At 40.4% G+C, this 20,803-nt stretch overlaps 1 protein-coding gene across 1 annotated transcript in view; it reads left to right on the forward strand.

Moving 5' to 3' along the window:
* Positions 1–20,803, forward strand: part of BAIAP2L1 (BAR/IMD domain containing adaptor protein 2 like 1) — an 88,297-nt gene that overhangs the window by 26,812 nt on the left and 40,682 nt on the right. The window contains exon 3 of the mRNA XM_069485779.1: positions 2,516–2,602. Coding sequence (XP_069341880.1) covers positions 2,516–2,602 — 87 coding nt within the window. The remainder of the gene's footprint in view (positions 1–2,515; positions 2,603–20,803) is intronic.

A 20,803-nucleotide genomic window follows, 5' to 3' on the forward strand; every position in this document is an offset into this window, starting at 1 on the left:
GGGTCCGCACTGGCCCAGGTAAGATGCTGGTGGGGAACAGGATGGGTGGGGTCGGATAGCACGTGCACTGGAATGCAGTGTCAGCCATCTCTTGCTGCACAGCAAACTTGGTGGCTTAAGACAGTGTAGCTTATTATTTCTCCTGTAAAAGCAGTTAGTTCTCTGGACCCCTGGGGCTCACTCCTAAAGCTTCGATCAGCTGGGACCTGGGCTGGGGGCTGGGTGCACTCTGTCCCTATGGGGTCTTTCCCCTTCAAGGAGGCCAGACTGGGTCCTCACACCATATCAGTGGTGTCCCAAGAGAATAAACCCCTGTGGGAGTCATACTTGCTGTTAGCCCATTGGCCAAAGTAAGTCACATGGCCAAGCCACCCATCAGTGTAGTAGGGGACCCCATAGGCTGGGAATTCTGGGAGGAGTGATTCACAGAAGGCCATTACTGTAAAAACCTACCATGAGCTCCAGGGCTTATAACTATGGGCAGTAGGAGGCCACTGAAGGCTTTTCAGCGTAACAGTAACCCAATGAAACCATATTTTAAGGAAAACTTATCAGGTAGAAGTATGTAGATTAATCTAGATTAAGTAGTTGGCCAACCACTGAAATAGAACTAAAATGCTTCATTTCTTAATAAGCAGTAGAAAAATACCTTAATGTTTTCACAAAGGTGGGTAAAATTATGAAAATATTTTGTCATTTTGGCTAAACTGTATAATTTTTAAGTTAATTCAGCTTTTTATCATTATAGCAAAAGATTTTACAAGACTGAGAAGGTTACATGGTTTTAAACGGAAGTCAGCAACAGTTAATGAAAAATTTCACTTTAGTATGTGGATACAAACCAAAAATTTTGTTTAAATATTGTGTAATCCTGCATGCCATTCTCCCACTAATTTGCTTTTCAGCTTATCAGAACTTTACAATTTAAACTCTTAATACTAAGATATTACATATATTAACTTGACAGTTTATTGGCTACACACCTTGTTTTTAGGTGGTGTCCCTTTTTCTTCAGTTCTGAGACCAAAGAGTCAAAAAGCACCATAATTTAGAACTAAGGAAGTGAAGTGCCCTAGCTGGAGCTGTGTACGCTGCCACTGACTCACCATTGACCTTGGGCACGCCCCCAGAATATCTCCAATCCCTCAGTGAACGCAGCCGATAACATTACCAACCCGCGTCTTAACATTGTCGCCAGATTAAGTAATGGCTTGAAAAGTCCATATAAATTGCTAATTGCTATTGTTCTTTTTATAATTACACTTTAAGGTTACTCCTAACCTTATAAAATAATAGTATAGTATAGCATTACATTCCCTAAACTTGTATACATACTACGTATATAGTAAAAGCCATAACTTCTGTAATTTTTTAATTCTATAATAAATGCTACAATAGATTAATTTTCTAGAAAAATACTACTCTTTTCACTTCCAATACCTTTATTTGGACCTGTACATGAATTAATTCTGTGCCCCCCACATACACACACCTTTTTTATGCTTGCCTTTTAAAATCCACCTTATTAGAACAGCACCGATTATACATTGGGCCACAGCACTGTATAAGCCATTGTGGCCTCTGGTTTTTCTGTCGGTGAAAGGAAGCAACTGGACAAAGGGATTCCTGAGGGCTCCTTAAGCTCCAAAATCCTCTGGTCTCCAAAGTTCCAGGAGAAACTGATTTCTATGTATGAAACTAAGCGTTGAGTAAAATGAATGATTTTCTCCAAAACCATACTAACTAGGTCTTTTGAAAAGTTTGCTTATAGTACACCTTCAAGCCCCTCAGACCCTGCTTGCAAAGAGAAAGAAGCAATTGGCACTAGGAGCTACTATTTTTCATCCACTGCTCACATTTCAGGGTATTTCATGGACGAGCAACCTTTGTTTCAGAAAGAATAAGTGATTTGCCAAAGGAGGGCATGTAGTTATAATTTAGTCTTCAGAATCAGTTTGAAGGGAGAAATATTTTTAAGATAATTAGAACCCAGCTTATATAGCAATAAAAATTTTCCTGTCTTTGCCAAAAAGGAAAAAAAAAAAAAAAAAGAAAAGTAAAGCATTCAGTTATTTTTCAGACAATTCTGTTGTTTTCGGAATGATAATATATTTCATGGATTTTTCCCCCTGGCCACAAATATAATATGTTGGTTGGTTGTGATTCAGAATGTCTTTTTCAATAGAAAAAGTACCTAGGTGTCACCTCACACAAGTCCTCCTAACTAACGTGTTGCAGACTTGTAGTGCTGTAGAATAACCAGTTTGGAAAAGATTTTTTGCTGGAGAGGATGTGTTCCCAGCCCTCAGCGTCAGGAACACATCCACTCTGAAACTGGCTTCAAGAATAGGCAGGACCTTCTCTGGACATCTTGCACCAAATGCTGAAAGTTCCCTGGGGCTGGCCCGAGGTGACGATCCCATGAGACTCTCCCATGAATGGGTCCTCCCCCCAAGCCCCTGCTTCCTCCTTTCTTGTCTAAGTGATGATTTTGTGTTTCACCTTCCATGTCTAGCTATGATCCTGGCAGGAAAAGCCTACTACGATGGAGTGGCGAAGATTGGTGAGATTGCTACTGGGTCCCCCGTGTCGACTGAGCTGGGTGAGCTGATGGTTCCTAATACATAAACCAAACTTCATCCCCATGAACCCTGATAAGAATGCATGAGATTCCCCAATCGAGAATAGAAAAGTAGCTAGACCATGGTCTGTGGAAACTGAGGCAGGCCAGGCTGGTGCCCGAGGACCAAGGGGAGGGACTGCAGCTGGGTAGTTTCTGTGCCAGCCTCTGCTCTCCTAGGAACTTCAGCTTCTGCGTCGAGTCCCTAGGAGAGGAGTTTGACCTACATTCCCTCTCGATGGGGGAGCTGGGCCTCCAGACTGTGGCAGGAGTGTTTCCTGTGACTCACCTAGTAGAAAACCCGACTCCTTTACGTCCTGCTCTTGGCTCTCGCAGCTTCCACGGTTGCCTTCAGTTGTGATTTTTCCGGTTTTGCTGGTATGAATCGATCTCCTGTGCAGGCGCAGAGGGCAGCCACACCCTGGGCAGGGGATCTGGATTTCTGTTTCCAGAGCCACTTCACTCCTAAGGGGGAAAGGTCGCTTTTTAAATAGTCCCACGCGTCACCCTCATTTTAAAAACTTGCTAAATATGTTTTATTGTACAAAGGATAAATTTCTGGCTTAAAAACGTTTATCATAATTTGAAAGGTTCAGAAAACCCGAGGAAAAGAACAGTAAAGTATGTGTGTGTTTAAAGCCGTCTCCAGTTAAAAAGTGGGAAGGGGAGCAGAGGAGGAGCCAGCATCTCGGAAGGAAGGTGCAGACAGTTCACACGATTTCACACTGCGTTGTCTCTAGGGTTTTCAGGGTTGTTGGAAACTCTTAACTAACTCAGGGTGGATCTGGGTTCTCACTCACGTTCTTTGATGACTTTGTGCTCGAGTTTATAAAGCTGCAGACACAAAGTAGACTATACACCAGAAGTTACGCCCTATGATGAATAAGTCAATGTGCCATAATTAAGAGACTGGATTACATGGAGAAGTTTTTAAAAATTCTGACTTGTGCCCTGGTGGGTGCCATAACTTCTGCGTGTTCTGGCAAAGACTGAACTGTAGTAACTCTGGTCAATCCATTTAATAAAATATAGGCTGCCGTGTGTGGACAGAAGCAGATAGCAAACCTTAGGATATTTGGGGGAGTAGTTGAGATGATTATAGGCTTCCAAAAATAGGACTAAATTAAAAAGAAACATCCTATTTGTGTCATGCATCAGAAAAAAAAAAAAAAACATGTGTGACCCTCACATTAAAACATATGGTGCTCTGATTCACCAGCATGCAGCTTGCCTTTTTAATGTTTTATAGGTCCTGCCACTATTTAAATAAGACTTCTGTTCCACACCTTACTTTATTCAGCTGTGAGTTCGTGGTGTTGAATCAACTATTTCCACAGCAACAATGTTGTTATAAACACAGACTTAGAACTTCAGTTTCAGTGAGGAAAATATGTTGCGATGGTAAAGTTTCTTTCATTTGGGTATGTATTTTATTTAGAGGGAACAGGAAATAACTTTTGCTTCAAGTTTTATTTTATAACTTTTGTTTCAAGTTGTCCTTTCACTCGTATTCACTATCATGTAGTTACTGATTTTCTACTCCTTTACAGCAATTTCATGATAAAATACTGTCTCAGGAAGAGTTGCTTTTCGAAGCCTAAAGTTAGTTAACTTCTTTGACTCATGTAGTTTTTATTTTGTTGTTGATAAAGTTTCGACTAAAATACCACCCTATATTTGTTTAAATTTCCTATATGGAAGAGTAGTGGACAATTCATAGACAAAAAGAAAGACCTAAAGTAGATTGTATTGTTTTTCTCATTTTCTAAGATCTTATTGTCTAGTTACTGCCTTTTGATATTGGTATTCGTAACTTCATTATGAAACTTATAAATTTCATAAGAGAAAACTTGAAGAGGTATTACATATGTGAAGATCATGAATCATTTTTGGATTGGCCTCTATTAGTAAGACAGAGCTACAGCAGCATCATTTCTGAATTCTAGCTGTAGATATTTCCATTTAAACATCTTCTAACATCAGCTCACACATTGCTGTGTGAATAATTTAGGATGCTTTAGCCCCAAAATAACAGAATACCCAACTAATAGTGATTTAAGCAGTAAGCATGTTTACTATTACATGTAAGGCCAGGAGAAGCACGTTCCCGGTTAGTCAATCATTACTAAAGACCCGGGTTCCTTCTCTCTCTCTTCTCATCCTCATGCTCAGTTCCTCATGGTAAGAAATTTTCTCGCTTTAGCCGTGCCTTGGATGTACATGGTGCTTCTGAGTTTTGTGTATGTCTCTGATTGGAATAATGTTTTTCTCCCACATGGGCCAGAGTGTGTGTGTAACTGTTGTTTTTCCTGGTTCCTTTTTCACTTAGTTCTCCAGAAGACCACAATCATCCTTCCCAGTCTGTTCCTATTTGGGAAGTGGAAATTTAAACACTGAGGAAGAGTAGGGCATTAGGGTAGTTGGTTTTTCCCCCTGCCCTTATGTTTTTGTTTTTTAATTTTTAAGTCTTTGGATATCTTATAACCATTAAATGGTGCATTTCTCCTGCCTCTGCTTCACTCCTCTCTTTCCTCCCCCTTCTTCCTCCCTGCATGGTCTGCTTGGCCACTGCCCTCACCCGTGATCCCCACAGCCTCGTGTTGAAAATTGGGGAAACAGAGAAAATGAAAACCATCACCCTCATATGAGCACTTGATCAGTGCTGTATTTCTTTCCAGTCTTTTCTTGCAATAAGTATGTTCTTACACAGTGTGCCTACAATTGCCTAAACTGCTTTTTCCCCATAAGCAGTTTAAGATGTCCATGTTTACACAGTAGCAGTAACAGCAAACATAAGGGCTGTATGCCGGCCCAGGGCCCAGCACTGTGTGTGTGTTCTCACTGAGTTCTCATGCAGTCCTGGGAGTTGGCTGCAGGTGCCTGTACTCTCTCTGTTACAATGAGGCCAGCACGGTGAAGTGACTTGCCCTAGGTCACACAACTAGTCAGTGGTCTGACTTTGGAATCTGAGCTCTTCACCTCTGCACTGTGCTGCTCTTCACTGAGGCAAGGGAACAGGAAAGAGCCAGCTGAGAAGGGGTCACTGAAGAAGAACATGGGACCTCCACAATGGGGATCTTTTCAAGAAGGGGATGAGAAGTTATCATTAGCGGCAGAGTGGGCTGGCAGGTGTAGGGATTAGCAGTCACCAGACCCTTGGAAATGGAGGCTTCACTAGGGTTCTGACCATAAACATCTAGGCGTTATCAGTTAAGGATGATAGACTTACAGAGAAGTAACATATGGGAGTTTCCTTGGAAGTATTGCTTAGCTTCTGTGCTTCCATACAGAAACTCGAGTCTCATTAAGTGTCCACTGTGTGCCAGGTACTTCATCTGTCATCTCATTTCATTCTCAGAAGCCTCCTGGATGACTTCTTCCTGGGTGGTCGCAGGGTGCAGTGTTCCCTCAGGGTGGCTATAGGCCGTAAGGGTAAACTTGGCCATCACCTCTTTCTGCATCCCGGTAAGAGATAACCTCCATGGGTGACCACATTGGGTCACATGTCCCTAGCAATGTGTTTTGCAGCCAAGCAACAGTGAGCAAGGGTTATGGAGGCAGTCACCCTCCAAGAATTGGAAGGGACGTCAGTGCTACTGGGCTTCAGGACTCACTCCACCCAGTTGGAGCTCAGGAGAGATCCTGTGATCCAGGACGATGAGGTCAGGCCAGATTTTACTTTCCTCTGAGACTCTGCCAGATAGTGTCCTGCCTGGCACCTAAGAGATGCTTGGTAAAGGTTACTGTTGTTACATTGCTGTTGTCAACTTATTGTGTGACCTTGGGCAACACTTACCTTCATAAGTGGATTAGTCATACCTAAAGTGGATGATGGCCTCACCTTTCAGGCTGATGATGAAGTGCAATGATATACCTTGTGGCTTCTGAAATATCAGTGACTAGAAAGATACCTTTCTATTGCCACTTCACACACTCACAAATATTTGAGAACTTAAAAAACAATACCAGTTTTCTTCATTGACATTTTTCTCTAATTTCTTAAATGGTACATTTAATGCATTAATTTTAAATATAGGCATTCCTGCTTTGCATGGTAATGGAACCACAAAAATGTGCAAGTTGAAACCATGCAAAGAACCATGTTCTTACTCAATGGGAGAAAATTATGATTGCTCTGTAACCTTTAAAAATGTTTATCAAAAACATCAAAAGGCAGTGGCTCATGTCTATAGTCTTAGCACTCTGGGAGGCCAAGGCAGGAGGATTGCTCGAGGCCAGGAGTTCAAGACCAGCCTGAGCAAGAGCAAGACCCTATCTCTACAAAAAATAGAAAAATTGGCTGGGCGTGTTGGTGTATGCCTATAGTCCCAGCTACTCAGGAGGCTGAGGCAGGAGGATCACTTGAGCCCAGGAGTTTGAGGTTGCAGTGAGCTGTGATGATGCCACTGCACTCTAGCCTGGGTGACAGGGAGAGACCCAAAAAGAGAAAAAATCTTGTCAAAAACATTAAAAATTCTCTCATTGTGACTTATAAATGTTTTGGGAAATGGAAAAGTAGTAAAACTAATATTTAATTAGAACACGGTAATTTAAAGCATTAGAAACACTGAGAATTAAAGTGTTTTTATTTGGAAAAGTCTTACAAAGAGTGATTTCAGCAATGCTCCCTTGCTGCCTTATTGTGTGACTTACAATACAGAGTGAGCATCTTTTCTAAGCTTTAGCGAATTGTACTCCTTGCTAAGTTTGGGTCAGCTTCCAACATTTTAGCCTTTGTGATTTCAGTGTTGTGAAATATCAAGAGTTGCTTTAATGTCAAGTATCTTTTTGCTGGCATCACTTTCTCTAACACATGTTCATCCTTTTCATCACAGTCACTTTGCTCAATTATGTTGATGAGTTTTGTCTTCGCTTGGTTCCTGTAGCTATACATCTGTCTTTCAAAAGGCAGCAGTGTCAACAGTCTCAGTCAGCTGTTTCTTCCATAACTACATATATGTTTGACTCAGTGTTATCACTTTTCATTTCTTTGTTGCATTTTTCTGCTTTGTTGGCCAGTTCCTCTTTTAGTTATTCATTTTTGTAACGTGTCACCTGTGTTATCACTGGAAGACAAGGAGGCCACACAAGTACACACTCTGCCGTCTGTGGGTGCTCTATTCTCTATCTTTGAACTAATACCACGCTGTTTTAATTATCATAACTATATAATCTTGATCTCTAGTAGTATATGTCCTCTAGCTTTGTTCTTATTGGGTATTACGTTGGCTATTCTGGGACCTTTGCACTTACGTATATTTTAGAATCAATTTGTCAATTTTCACTTAAAGAAAACCTCTTAATTTTGACTAGGAATACATTGAATTTATAGATGGATTTAGAGAGAATTGACATCTTAACAGTATTGGATCTTCTAATCTGTGAAGATGGTATCTACTTTCATTTATTTGAGATGCTTTTAATTTCTGTCAGCACTACTTTGTGTTTTTCATTGTAGAAGTCTTGCACGTTTTTATAGACTCATTCTTTTTTTTTTTTTTTTTTTTTGAGACAGAGTCTTACTTTGTTGCCCAGGCTAGAGTGAGTGCCGTGGCGTCAGCTTAGCTCACAGCAACCTCAGACTCCTGGGCTTAAGCGATTCTACTGCCTCAGCCTCCCGAGTAGCTGGGACTACAGGCATGCGCCACCATGCCCGGCTAATTTTTTTTGTATAGATTTTTAGTTGTCCGTATAATTTCTTTCTATTTTTAGTAGAGACGGGGTCTCGCTCTTGCTCAGGCTGGTCTCGAACTCCTGACCTTGAGCGATCCACCCGCCTCGGCCTCCCAGAGTGCTAGGATTACAGGCGTGAGCCACCGCGCCCGGCCAGACTCATTCTTAGATATTTATGTTTTGTCCTGTTATAAATGATATTTTTAAATTTTTATTTTCTAATTGCTGATTCCATTGAGTTTTTAATTTCAGTGACTATCTTTCATTACTGTAAGTTCTATTTAGTTCTTCCTTTAAATCTGCACATTAATTTTTTATTATATTTATAACAGCTTAAAATACAATTTGTCCATTTAAAGTATACAGTTTAGTGGGTTTTAGTATATTTACAAAATTGTGCAATAGTTACCATAATCAACTTCAGAATATTTTATCACTCCAAAAAGAAACTCTATACCCATTAGCAGTCATTTCCTGTTAATCCCCAACCCCAGCCATATGCAACAATTGATATACTTTCTGTCTTTATAGATTTGGTCATGCTGGACATTTTATATAAATGGAATCATACAATATATGACCTTTTGTGACTGTTTTTTTTTTTTTTTTTCCACTTAGTATAATGGCTTCAAGGTTCGTTCATGGTGTGTGTGTCAGTAGTTCATTTCTTTTTCTGGATGAGTAATATTCCATTGTATAGATACATCACATTTTGTTTATCCATTTCTCAGTTGATGGACATTTGGGTTGTTTCCACCTTTTGGCTATTAAAAATAATGCTGCTGTGAACATAGACACACAAATTTTGTGTGTGCGTATGTTTCTTCTTCTCTTGAATATACTTTTAACCTTGAACAACATGGAGGTTAGGAGCACCAGCCCCTCTGCAGCCAAACCCATGTGTGACTTTTGACTCCCCCAAAACTTAACTACTAATAGCCTACTGTTGATCAGAAGCCTTACCAATAACATAAACAGTTGGTTAACACATGTTTTGTATGTTATATGTATTATATACCATGTTCTGACAATAAAGAGAAAAGGAAATGTTATTAAGAAAATCATAAGGAAGGGCCGGGCGTGGTGGCTCACGCCTGTAATCCTAGCACTCTGGGAGGCCGAGGTGGGTGGATCGTTTGAGCTCAGGAGTTCAAGACCAGCCTGAGCAAGAGCGAGACCCCATCTCTACTAAAAATAGAAAGAAATTATATGGACAGCTAAAAAATATATATATATATATATATAGAAAAAATTAGCCGGGCATGGTGGTGCATGCCTGTAGTCCCAGCTACTCGGGAGGCTGAGACAGGAGGATCGCCTGAGCCCAGGAGTTTGAGGTTGCTGTGAGCTAGGCTGACGCCACGGCACTCACTCTAGCCTGGGCAACAGAGTGAGACTCTGTCTCAAAACAAAAAAAAAAAAAAGAAAATCATAAGGAAGGGAAAATATATTAATACTTACTATTCATTAAGCGCCAAGTGGGTCATCAGACAGGTCTTCATCCTTGTCATCTTCACAGTAAGCTGAAGAAGAGGAGGGATTGGTCTTGCTGCCTTGGGTGGCAGAAGCTGAAGAAAATCCATGTTTAAGTGGACCCACGCAGGCCAAACCCATGTTGTTCAAGGGTCAGCTGTATACTTAGGGGTGAAATTGCTGGCTCATATGGTAACTCTAAATTTAACCTTTTGAGGAGCTGCCAGACCGTTCTTCAATGTGACTGTACCATTTTATGTTCCTACCAGCATTGTATGAAGATTCCGATTTCTCCACGTCCTTGCCAACACTTGTTAGTGTTTGGGTTTTTTTTTATTATTATTATAGCTATCCTATAAATGATTAGATGCATCATACAGAGTGAAGTGGTATCTTATTTTGGCTTTCATTCATATTTCCCTAGTGACTGATGATGTTGAAAATCTTTTCATATTCTTATTGGCCATTTGCATATCATTTTTGTGGAAATGTCTATTCAGATCTTTTGCCCATTTTTAATTGAGTTATTTGTCTTCTTGAGTTTGCTATTTACTTTTTTTTTTTTTTTTTTTGAGACAGAGTCTCAGCTCTGTTGCCCGGGCTAGAGTGCCATAGCGTCAGCCTAGCTCACAGCAACCTCAAACTCTTGGGCTTAAGCAATCCTTCTGCCTCAGCCTCCCTGGAGTAGCTGGGACTACAGGCATGCTCCACCATGCCTGGCTAATTTTATATATATATATATATATTTTTTTTTTTTTTTTTTTTTTTTTTTAGCTATCCAAATCATTTCTTTCTATTTTGAGTAGAGACAGGTTCTCGCTCTTGCTCAGGCTGGTCTCGAACTCCTGACCTGGAGCTATCCTCCCGCCTCAGCCTCCCAGAGTGCTAGGATTACAGGTGTGAGCCACCGCGCCCGGCCTGCTATTTACTTTTAATAAAGTTTTGTTTTATGTTTTGATTCCTTTTGTCATTTTTATAGTAATTCCATTGTTTGAAGTTCTTGAGAGTCTTATCCTGCCAGATGCTGTTATTGGGTCTCTTGATTGTCACTCATGAAGGATTCTTTCTGTTAAGGGTTTTATTAAGTCCTCTTCTTGTTCTCTTCCATGTTGGGTTTTTTGCTCTCTTCCATCATGGAAGGTGTAAAACTTTTGCCATTGTTAAGTCACCAAGAAATGAAAAGGAGAAATGCCAGGCAATGGTGCGATGGTGGAGCCTCTCTGATTCTCTGATAAATAAATATAGTTTACTTCTTACAAGGAGGAAACACTTTAATATAGATGTGTAAAATTTGCAAGTTATTCTAATTATATAACACTTAAGAAATAATGGCAGATTTATATTATCTATAAATCGACCACACCTACATTTCACCCCCATCAAAGAACTCATTCCTGGAGTTTTCTCTTAAAAATAAAAGGTCCTTTATGAATAGAATCCATTCTCCTATAATAGAGAGTATTTGGAAAATGTCATTGCTTTTTTTCAACTATATTTAAAACAGATAGAAAAAATATTAATGATTTAAGAGAAATGCCAAATTCTAGTCATTTTTATGCTAGCTGCTCTCAGTCACTTGAAGTTATCTTCAAGTAATTGCATATATTTTGAAGCCTCTTTCAAATTCATTTTGCTAAAGTATCACCTTTTAACAGTTGCACCTTAATTGTAGATGTGAGCAAACTCCTCAGGGGGCTGATCAGTGCCTGTTGTAAAGAAAGTTTTATTGGAACACAGCCATGCTCATTTGTTTACGTCTGTGCTGCTTTCAGGCTACAGTGCCAGAGCTGAGTGGTTGCAACCAAGAAGTTTGGCCCACGAGGATTAAAGTTTATAATTTGGCTTTTTACAGGCCATGGAAGGTCTTTAGTGTCATGCATTTGCTTAACCGTGAGTGAGACTGTGAGGGATCTGATCTCCTTTTCTCCAAAGAAAAAGCACTTCCTTACTGCCTAAACTAACAACATGATCCTAACAACCGCAGTTGTGTAAGGAGCTCAAGACCTTAACCACTTAGTCTTGTTGGGAAGAGCAAACAAACCAAAACCAAATCCAGAGCTCTGTAGTGAGGATTTGGCAGGTAAAATGTTTTAATTCTACTGTTTAATCATTAAGTAATAAGTAATAGGGTCAAATTTGTGTCACTCTACAGGTTGTCATCATGTGTACCGGTAGTTACATGCATAAATCTTTATTGCATGTACGCAGTTCAGTTCAAGGCAGCATACTACCCAGCAGTACTCAATTAGGAGGCTGAAATTTGAATAAACTTCCAGTTTTGTTCCTAAATCAAGCAATGTTTATTTTTAGAACTTAGAAAATATTGAAAAGGTTCAAAGGGAAAACAGGAATGGCCAGGGGAAAATGTTTTGGCAAAATATTTAAAAGAACCTGTGAATCAGTTTTTTCATGTTTAAAGTGGAGAAAAATAAAGGTTTTTCTCATTTATTTCTCAAGAAGTAACAGACTTTCTTTGGGGAGTTTATAAATTTACTTTGAGCTCCTTATAGCTCACCGTTACATAAATCTAGGCTATGTTATTTTGTTCCAGTTTGGTCAACTATTACAGTATTTTTAATCATTTATTAAATTGTTTGGGCCAGTTTCCTAAATTTGGCACAAAACAGAAGATTTTTATCTCCTCACCATCAGAGAACCTTAGAAAATCATAGGTTTTCTTTTGTTATAGGTTTTGTTTCTAGATCATGTAAATTTTTTTTATAAATGTATTTATTATAGATTTGTCTTGTTGATACTGAAAATGTAACCTGACAGTTTTGGGTTTTAAAAATAAGAACAGAAGAAAAAAAATTCTGCAATTTAAAAAAAATTTTTTTTAAATGTTACTAATTCATAAAAATATTACAAATATGTTCCTAAGATCTAGATAAAATAAGAGAATTCAGGCTGGGCGTGGTGGCTCATGCCTGTAATCCTGGCACTCTGGGAGGCCGAGGAGGGAGGATTGTTTGAGCTCAGGAGTTCGAGACCAGCCTGAGACCTACTAAAAAAAAAAAAAAAAAAAGAAAGAAAGAAAGAAATTAGCTGGACAACTAAAAATATATAGAAAAAACTAGCCGGGCATGGTGGCACATGCCTGTAGTCCCTCCCAGCTACTAGGGAGGCTGAGGCAGGAGGATCATTTGAGCCCAGGAGTTTGAGGTTGCTGTGAGCTAGGCTGACGCCATGGCACTCTAGCCTGGGCAACAGAGTGAGATTCTGTCTCAAAAAAAAAAAAAAAGAGAGAATTCATACCAGAGTTGGTGAGAAAGCAGAGCTGAGCCAAAGCAGTTATTACTGACCAAAATCACTTGATCTTTCAGTTACAGGTTAGGCTCACTTTAAAGAGGTTAAAATTCTTCCCACAAAAATTGGAAAGAAGCAATAGGAGATTTTATTTACATAACACAGTACCTGCTATACACTAGGCACTATTGTAGTAAGCACATTGACAGATATTAACTCCTGTAATCACCACGACAGCACTGTGAGGTGAGTGCTGTTATCATCTACGTCTTACACAGGAGGAAACTGAGGTTCAAAAGAGTAACCTGCCAAGATCACCCAGCTGACTAATTTGAGCCCACACAGCCTGCCAGCCTTACAGCCTAGCCTGCCAATTTAATTTTCTAGGTGTCAAAAAGACATGCTTTTTCAGTGTGCTTTGCTTTATGGCAACCAGATTTTCCTGCCCATGACAAGTTAGCAAAATAAAAGCTTGTGTTAAATAATGAGCCATTATATACTTCCAAACTGACACAACATGTGAGTATGAGTCTGTATTTTGTTGTTTTCTTCAGCTGTAATCAAAGTTCCATAGTTTTTACTTACCTAGGAGCATTTATAACATGACCATTTACTGCAACTTTTTTCTTGTGTAATTTCAGCTTGTGATTTGGGAAAAAATTGTGTTTCCTGAAATTGTGCACATGATAAATTCCTTTAGACCTTGCAAGTGACTTTTCTTATATCAATTTCTGGGTGACTATGGCTCACTCCACACGTCTTTGTCCCTTTTGGAACAGGAAAGATCTTAGCTGTAGTAATTGTAGAGAAAGAGGATTATAATTTATAAATGTACAATTTGTAAAGTCTGTAAGAGCTTATACCATATAAGTCCATATATCATTGTAGCTCACTGCAACCTCAAACTCCTGGGCTCAAATGATCCTCCTGCCTCAGTCTCCCATGTAGCTGGGACTTGTGTAAATCCAGTTTTCACAATTATTCAAATTGGTCTTTTTCTCCTTGAAGAGTATTGTGTGTCCTAGCAACTCAAGGTGGGGAGCATGTAGGTGCTTTCACATTCTCAGCCACAGAACAGCTGGCCAGAGGGCCACACCAACAGGGCAGGGAAACTGGCCTGTCACAGTGAAGGGGGTGGTGCCAAGGACCTGGGGGCTCTGCCTCAGCCACCACTGCCATCCTCATTCTTCTCTCACAAACAGGTGTAGACTTTCTGTTCTGTTCACAGCATTGTGCCAGACCTGAAACAGGATCAGGAACAAAAACACTAAATTATCACACACAAATAGAGGGGAGGGTGTTTGAACATGCCAAGAAAGAGCAGCTCTGGTCAGATGCACAGGAAACGGCAAAGGGCACGGTCCCTGTGACATGTTGAGAGAGAACTGAGAGAAATTGAAAGGGACATACCAAAAACAGATACAGTTAGAATCGTGAAGTGAGTGAGGCCTGGACTGACCACACCAGACATTCCCAACAAGTGCACCCTGGTGCCGTGGTGGAGGCTGGGCAGTTCTGGCAGGGGGATTAGGGAATTCCTTGTTAGTGCAGATGGGATTCTATAAGTTTTTCTGTCTGCACCCATTTGGGAGTAAATGCACTTCCTCAGGTGCTCTTTCCTGTTCCAGATGACTTAACAAAATTATTAAAAGTAAGGATGCCAGTAAGCACAAGAAAAGCTTCTCAACATCATTAGCCATTAGGGAAATGCAAATCAAAACCACAAGATAATCTTGTCACGCCCAACAGAGTGGCCATAATTAAAAAGACAGACAATAACAAGTGTTGGCAAAGATGTAAAGAAGTTGGAACACTCATACTTTGCTGGTGGGAATGTGAAACAGAGCACCCACGTTGGAAAGCAGGTCTGCCAGTTCCTTAAAATTCAAGTGTAGAGTTACCTTGTGACCCAGCAATTCCACTCCTTACACACCTACCCAAGGGAAATGAAACGTGTGCCCTAACACAGTCCTGAACACGTATGTTCAGAACAGCACTATTCATAACAGCCAGAAGGTAGAAACAACCCAGTGTCCAGCAGCTGGTAAGTGGAAAAACAAAATGTGGTCTGTCCATATAACGGAATATTATTTAGCTATGAAAAAATGAAGTACGTGCTGCAACATGCATGAACCTTGAAACTGTGCTAAGTGAAAGAAGCCAGATAGAGGCCGTTTATTGTATGATTCCATTTATATGAAGTATCCAGAGTCAGCAAATCCATGGACACAGAAAGCAGATTTTGATATTTAGAGGAGGACAGGGGGATGGGGAGTGGTAGATTAATGGATACAGGGTTTCTTTTCAGGTGGTGAGGATGTTTTTGAACTGGATAGTGGTGATGGTTGCACAACATTGTGAATGTATTAAATGTTACTATTGGTAAACTTAAGTGTATTCTACCACCAAAAAAAAAAAAAAAAAAAAATTAAGTATGGCACTTAAGAAAATTTCCCAACATAGGGTATCCTAATGAATTCATACTAAAAACAGTATAATAATTCAAAAGGCTACCTGTCTACACCCTACTTTGAAACCTGTAGGGTTTGTAGTTACTTTACAAATGTTTTCCAGCCCTTTGGAAAATTCAGGCAGCCCAACAGCAATACCATGAACATCTATCTAATTGTTACCTTATTCTCTTCAACTTTTCCCACGAGAAGAAATATGAAAACCTGAATTAGGATCCAGGTTGGTCAGAGGTCTTATAGACAGTGTGCTGTGTGCTTTACAGCACTTCCCACATGTGCCACCTCATAACCTCGCCATAACCCCATAAAGAGCTTTAGCTGGCCCTGACTCAGTCAGTACACATAACACAGTAAAAATTTTGTTAGGGCCAGATGTGGTAGCTCACGCCAATAATCCTAGCACTTTGGGAGGCCGAAACAGGAGGATCACTTGAGGCCAGGAGTTTGAGACCAGCCTGGGCAACATAGAGAGACCCCATCTCTACAAAAAATTAAAATTTTTTAAAAATTAGTGCGGTGTGGTGGTGCACATCTATAGTCCCAGCAACTTGGGAAGCTGAGCCAGGAGGATCGTTTGAGCCCCAAGAGTTAGAGGTTGCAGTGAGCGATGATTGTGCTGCTGAACTCTAACCCAGCTGACAGAGTGAGACTTTGTCTCAAAAAAAAAAAAATTCTGTTAGCACTAATGGAAACAAAATTCAGGAATTTCACTTAGTTCTCACAACAGTCCTCTGAGGTAAGAAGTATTATTCCCATTTTATGGAGAAGAAAATAGAAACTTAGGTTAAGTAACTTGTCTAAGTTCATATAATTAGTCAGGAGTAAAGTTGGGGTTAAAGTTCAAATTCATTGATTGTACACAGTAGTGGATTTACCATAGAACTCACAGTGCTCAACTTTAGGACCTCTGCACTCCAGTCCCCTTTTAAAACCTTGGAGGGTACTTAACTTTGAATTTGCAATTTTCTATTTTTCTTGAGGAGGACCCCATAAAAGTTGAATGTCTATGCAGGGAACAAATCATGAAAATATTCCTTACAAACTAGAAGCCTGGGCATGTGAGGGAAGGATTTATACCTCCTGTGTATTGTTCCTTCAGTCCAGGGGAAGAAGGATACAGGAAGCCAGAATTTAGTTCAGTATAAAAAATGGCCTTGGGACAAGTCCCTCTGTAAAACCTGGAAAGGAGCTGTGAACAGCTGTGCTGCAACGATGTTTCAAGAATAATTCTGAGGCTGGGGGAAGGTGTCTGCTGTAGGGAGGTACTGGAGGGGGAGGGGGCAGCAGTTACCACAAATGTGCCATCCGTGCCGCCTCGATGATAAACTTTTAGTGAAGCAAGGATATAAGAAGTGAATATATACTAGTTAAGGAAGAACAATAGAAATGTGTATTGACTGACTAAATGAGTGTGTCAGATAAGGGTATTGGGCTCTAACCCTGTGAGTCAGATTTCTCTAGGCTTTCTTGAAACCGTGGCCATCATTTATAGCACTAGTAAGACTTGGTCCCCATGTACAATATAGTAAGGGAGATTATGAAAATATATACATACAGTTTTAATACAGGACTGAATGCAAGAGTAAAAGGGTGCAAAGGCTACAGGATACCATGGGAAGAGATGACCCATCTACACGGAGGTGGGGAGGAAACAGTGTCGGGATGTGTGATATCCGGATGGTCAGCACTGCAGGTGGAAAGGACAGTATTTTCTGGTGGGGGGAACAGATGGAGGGGAACGGGGTATTTTTTACCTGTTTACCTGGGATTTAGGGCTCATGAAGAAGATTACAGAAGATAATATATATATATATATTTTTTTTAACGGAGCCTTGTTATTTTGTGTGCCAGGCTACAGACTCCGTGTTTGTATGTCTCATTCAAATTGAAATAAGAATTGGTATTATTAGGGCTAAAAGATTTTGAGTTATTAAAAGCTGACTAATGTTTTAGAAGCGTGGGTTCAAAGATACAATAAAAATTACTAGGTGACTAAAGAGGCAAATTAAATAACAAGCTCTGTACAACTAAGCTGGACTTTTAGAGTCCAGGATAAGTCTATTCCTGTAACTGAGTGCACTGAAGCTGATACATATGACTCAGGCATTTATAACCCAAAGGCACAGCTGTCAGTCAGCGCCTTCCATTTTTGTAACAGTAGAAATTTGTGACATAGTAAGGTCTCTTTTTTTCTCTTCCATATACACGATTAAATATTTTAATCTTATTCCACTTTTGTTCCCTACTCAATCCTGCCCAATTTCCCATTTTATGTTACTATTTTAAAATAGCTTCTGAGTCCTCTGGGAAGTTTAGAATTATGCTTTCATCTTATAATGAAAGTTAAAATATACTTTATGTGTTTAAAAAATTTATACCTTTATTGAAAAATGAACCTAATAAACCTCAACCTCAGTTTCTACCTTTATTATTTTTAAATGTCTATTTTTACATAATTTAAACATGTGGCTATAAACTTTATGCACTGCTTTTTTAAATGGAACATGCCATACATTTTTCTTTGAATTGATAAATTATTGATTGATAAATAATCAGCATGTTGATTGTTTAATAAACAATCAGTTTTGATGGCTGTCTCCATTTCACTTGAAATTTTCCTCTGTGGAGCCCTGTGCAGGGAGGAAGACAAGTACCATAGTACTAGGATGGGGTACAGGGTTTGTTTCTTCTTGGCTCTTGGAGAAAATTATCTTTTAATTAATTACATGGGCCATTCAATGGTATTCTGAAAAGTACATAAAACCAAATATCCAGTAATTGGGGAATTACAGTAGTTTTTCTTTCCTGTTTAAATCACAGTGTGCTCATTGAAATGAGCAGCTACTATCTGGCATGCATCATTCCAGTCACTAGGGGTAAATCAATAAAACAAAAGTCACTGCTGCCAGGGAACTAACGTTTCAGTGTTGGTAAACAGACAAGTGAGAGCCACTGAGGACGGAGAAGAGGGCTGGGATGGAGCTGGTGTGAGTGGGTGGTCAGGGACATGCGCTGGGGAAGGAGCCCATGGGGCAGACATCTGGGGAGACCATTCTAGAGGAGGCCAGCAAGTGCAAAGGCCCTGAGGTTGTGGTGGGCTTGTGTCACCTGTCACCCACGGAAGCCAGTGGAAGCCAGTGCAGTTGAGGTGTGGTTAAGGATGAGGAGAGGAAGAGACCAAGAAGGCATGAGGGTGGGGCCAGGTCATGTAGGGCCTCTGAAGGTTTCAAACTCTGGAGTGATGTGGATCTGACGTATGTCTTAAAAGGAGCTTCCTGGTTTCTGCATGAATAGACTGTGGAAGGGTGGGAGCAAGGAGACTGGCTGGGAGGCTGTGTGAGTCGAGGTGAGGAAGGGTGGTGGCGTGAACTGGGATCAAAGGCATAAGGACTTGGTACCTTGGATGGTAAGTAAGGAGAAAGTTCAGGAAGCCTATTACACCATCTGAAAATATGAGTCAGGAGTTCATTGTGTGACTGTGTAGTTCTATATCCCTGTGAACAAGAGCAGCCTTGCCCAACATTGACACTTAATACTTAGCGCCCCGTGGCTCCACTCATCCAGAAACTGACCATTACTAAGGGTCATAGCAGTCAGATGCTTCGCTTGTGTTTTCTCATTGGATTCTCACCAGGTCCTGGGAGGGAGTTATTTCCTATCCAGCTCACTTCTGAACACAGGGAGGCTCGGAGCTGCCAAGTTCGGGGCTGAAATGGAACCCCAGTGAGTCCCTCCTCACCCGGTTCTCCCCACCCCATGGTGGCAGGAGCAGGCCAGGCAGCCCACCCTCTTCCAAGTGCCCCTGTCCAGTATGAGTTGTACAGCAGGCATGTGGGTTTCCCTGGCTTCTTGAAAGCATGTTTTGGTTTGTTTCAAAAGTTCGAGTGCATTTAGCAGGTAGCCATCAACCATTCCGGTTGACTCAGTCAGTGTCAGGGCCTTTGTGTGTGTTTGGGCTGTGACATCGGGGGGTAGGGGGTCTGGTTTCCATGGGGTGTCTTGGCGAGTCAGTCCCACTGCTTGATTTTACCTCCTGTGCAGCCAGCCATGCACTCTGAGCTGAAATGGACTAGGCCAGCCCTGACCCAGCACGTGCATCTCTGTGATGCCCAGCCCTCCAGAGGAAGCTTGTTCCATTCTTAACCAACGCTAACATGGGTTAATTAAAATGTGCTGGCTGGTGTTGAGTAGACATTTGTTTCACACATCCTGGGCAACGCTCCATCCTTAGGTACCTGGTAGAGTAAATCTAATTTCTCTTCTATGTAATTTTCTTTGCATATTTGAATGAGGATGCAGAGTAGTTGGAGTGCAGGCTCAGGATCAGACATGGGTTCGAATCCCGGCTCCACCACCTTTAGTACATGTGTAACCTTGGGAAAACCATGTAACCTTTCAAAGCCTCAGTTTCCTCCTGTATTATTGGGATGTGAAGACTAAGTGAGACCATCTCTGTGAGGCAGTTAGCACAGTGCTTGGCACAAAGGGAAGTCTCAGCACCTCAGACTTTTCTCTCGGAGCATGCTCAGTTGCGTGCTGGTGTTTGTCTTCATTCCCTCTAAGGTGGAAGAAGGTGGGCACAACATTGGAATGCCAAAAAGGTGAATTTATCAGTTCTTGTTTGTGTTTTTAATCTGTTCTTACTCTCTGTTTCAGTTGTCACTGTGGAGTAAGTATTGGATGTAGTAAAATGGATTCTAGATTTTGTGGAATCTCCCTTAAATTCACAGCACAATAGAACCAGTCAGCATGGGGGGGGGGGGGCGCGGGGAGGAGGGTTTAGATAAAAGGAATAAATGGCTGATCCTCTGAAACTTGGGAGCAGCAGTCCTGTTTTATTTTGTGTTTTTAAGCTTTTTCAACTAGAAGTGGTTGCTTTAAAATAAAACAGCAAGAAAACCTTAGTTCTTTAGGAAAAAATTATTCACTTAAAATTTTTTAGGTGGTTTTACTCAATCAACCAAAACTATCTTTTAGTACTTTCTCTATTTGTGTTTTATGCCAGTTGAAAACCTCATCTTTGTGTTTTGAAATCCTGTTTCAGTATATTTTTTTAAATGTTTAAAACTTCAGATCTAACATTTTTTAAGCCTTGAATGAAAATGCGTATAGTTAATTAGTTATACCATAGGGAATAAGTAGTTTTCAGCTTTATTCATTATTGATAATACACCTGTTTTCATTTTTGTTAGCATCAAAATGGTTGTATTTTAGCCTTAATCAACTAATCGATGAAGAAGGAAGATGAATAATTAATGTTAATTTACCTCACTTGATATAATAACTTGTAGAAAACTCTTAATCTTTTAATGTTGTGTTT

This window comes from Eulemur rufifrons, chromosome 14 (genome assembly GCF_041146395.1).
Source record: "Eulemur rufifrons isolate Redbay chromosome 14, OSU_ERuf_1, whole genome shotgun sequence".
Lineage (NCBI taxonomy): Eukaryota > Metazoa > Chordata > Mammalia > Primates > Lemuridae > Eulemur > Eulemur rufifrons.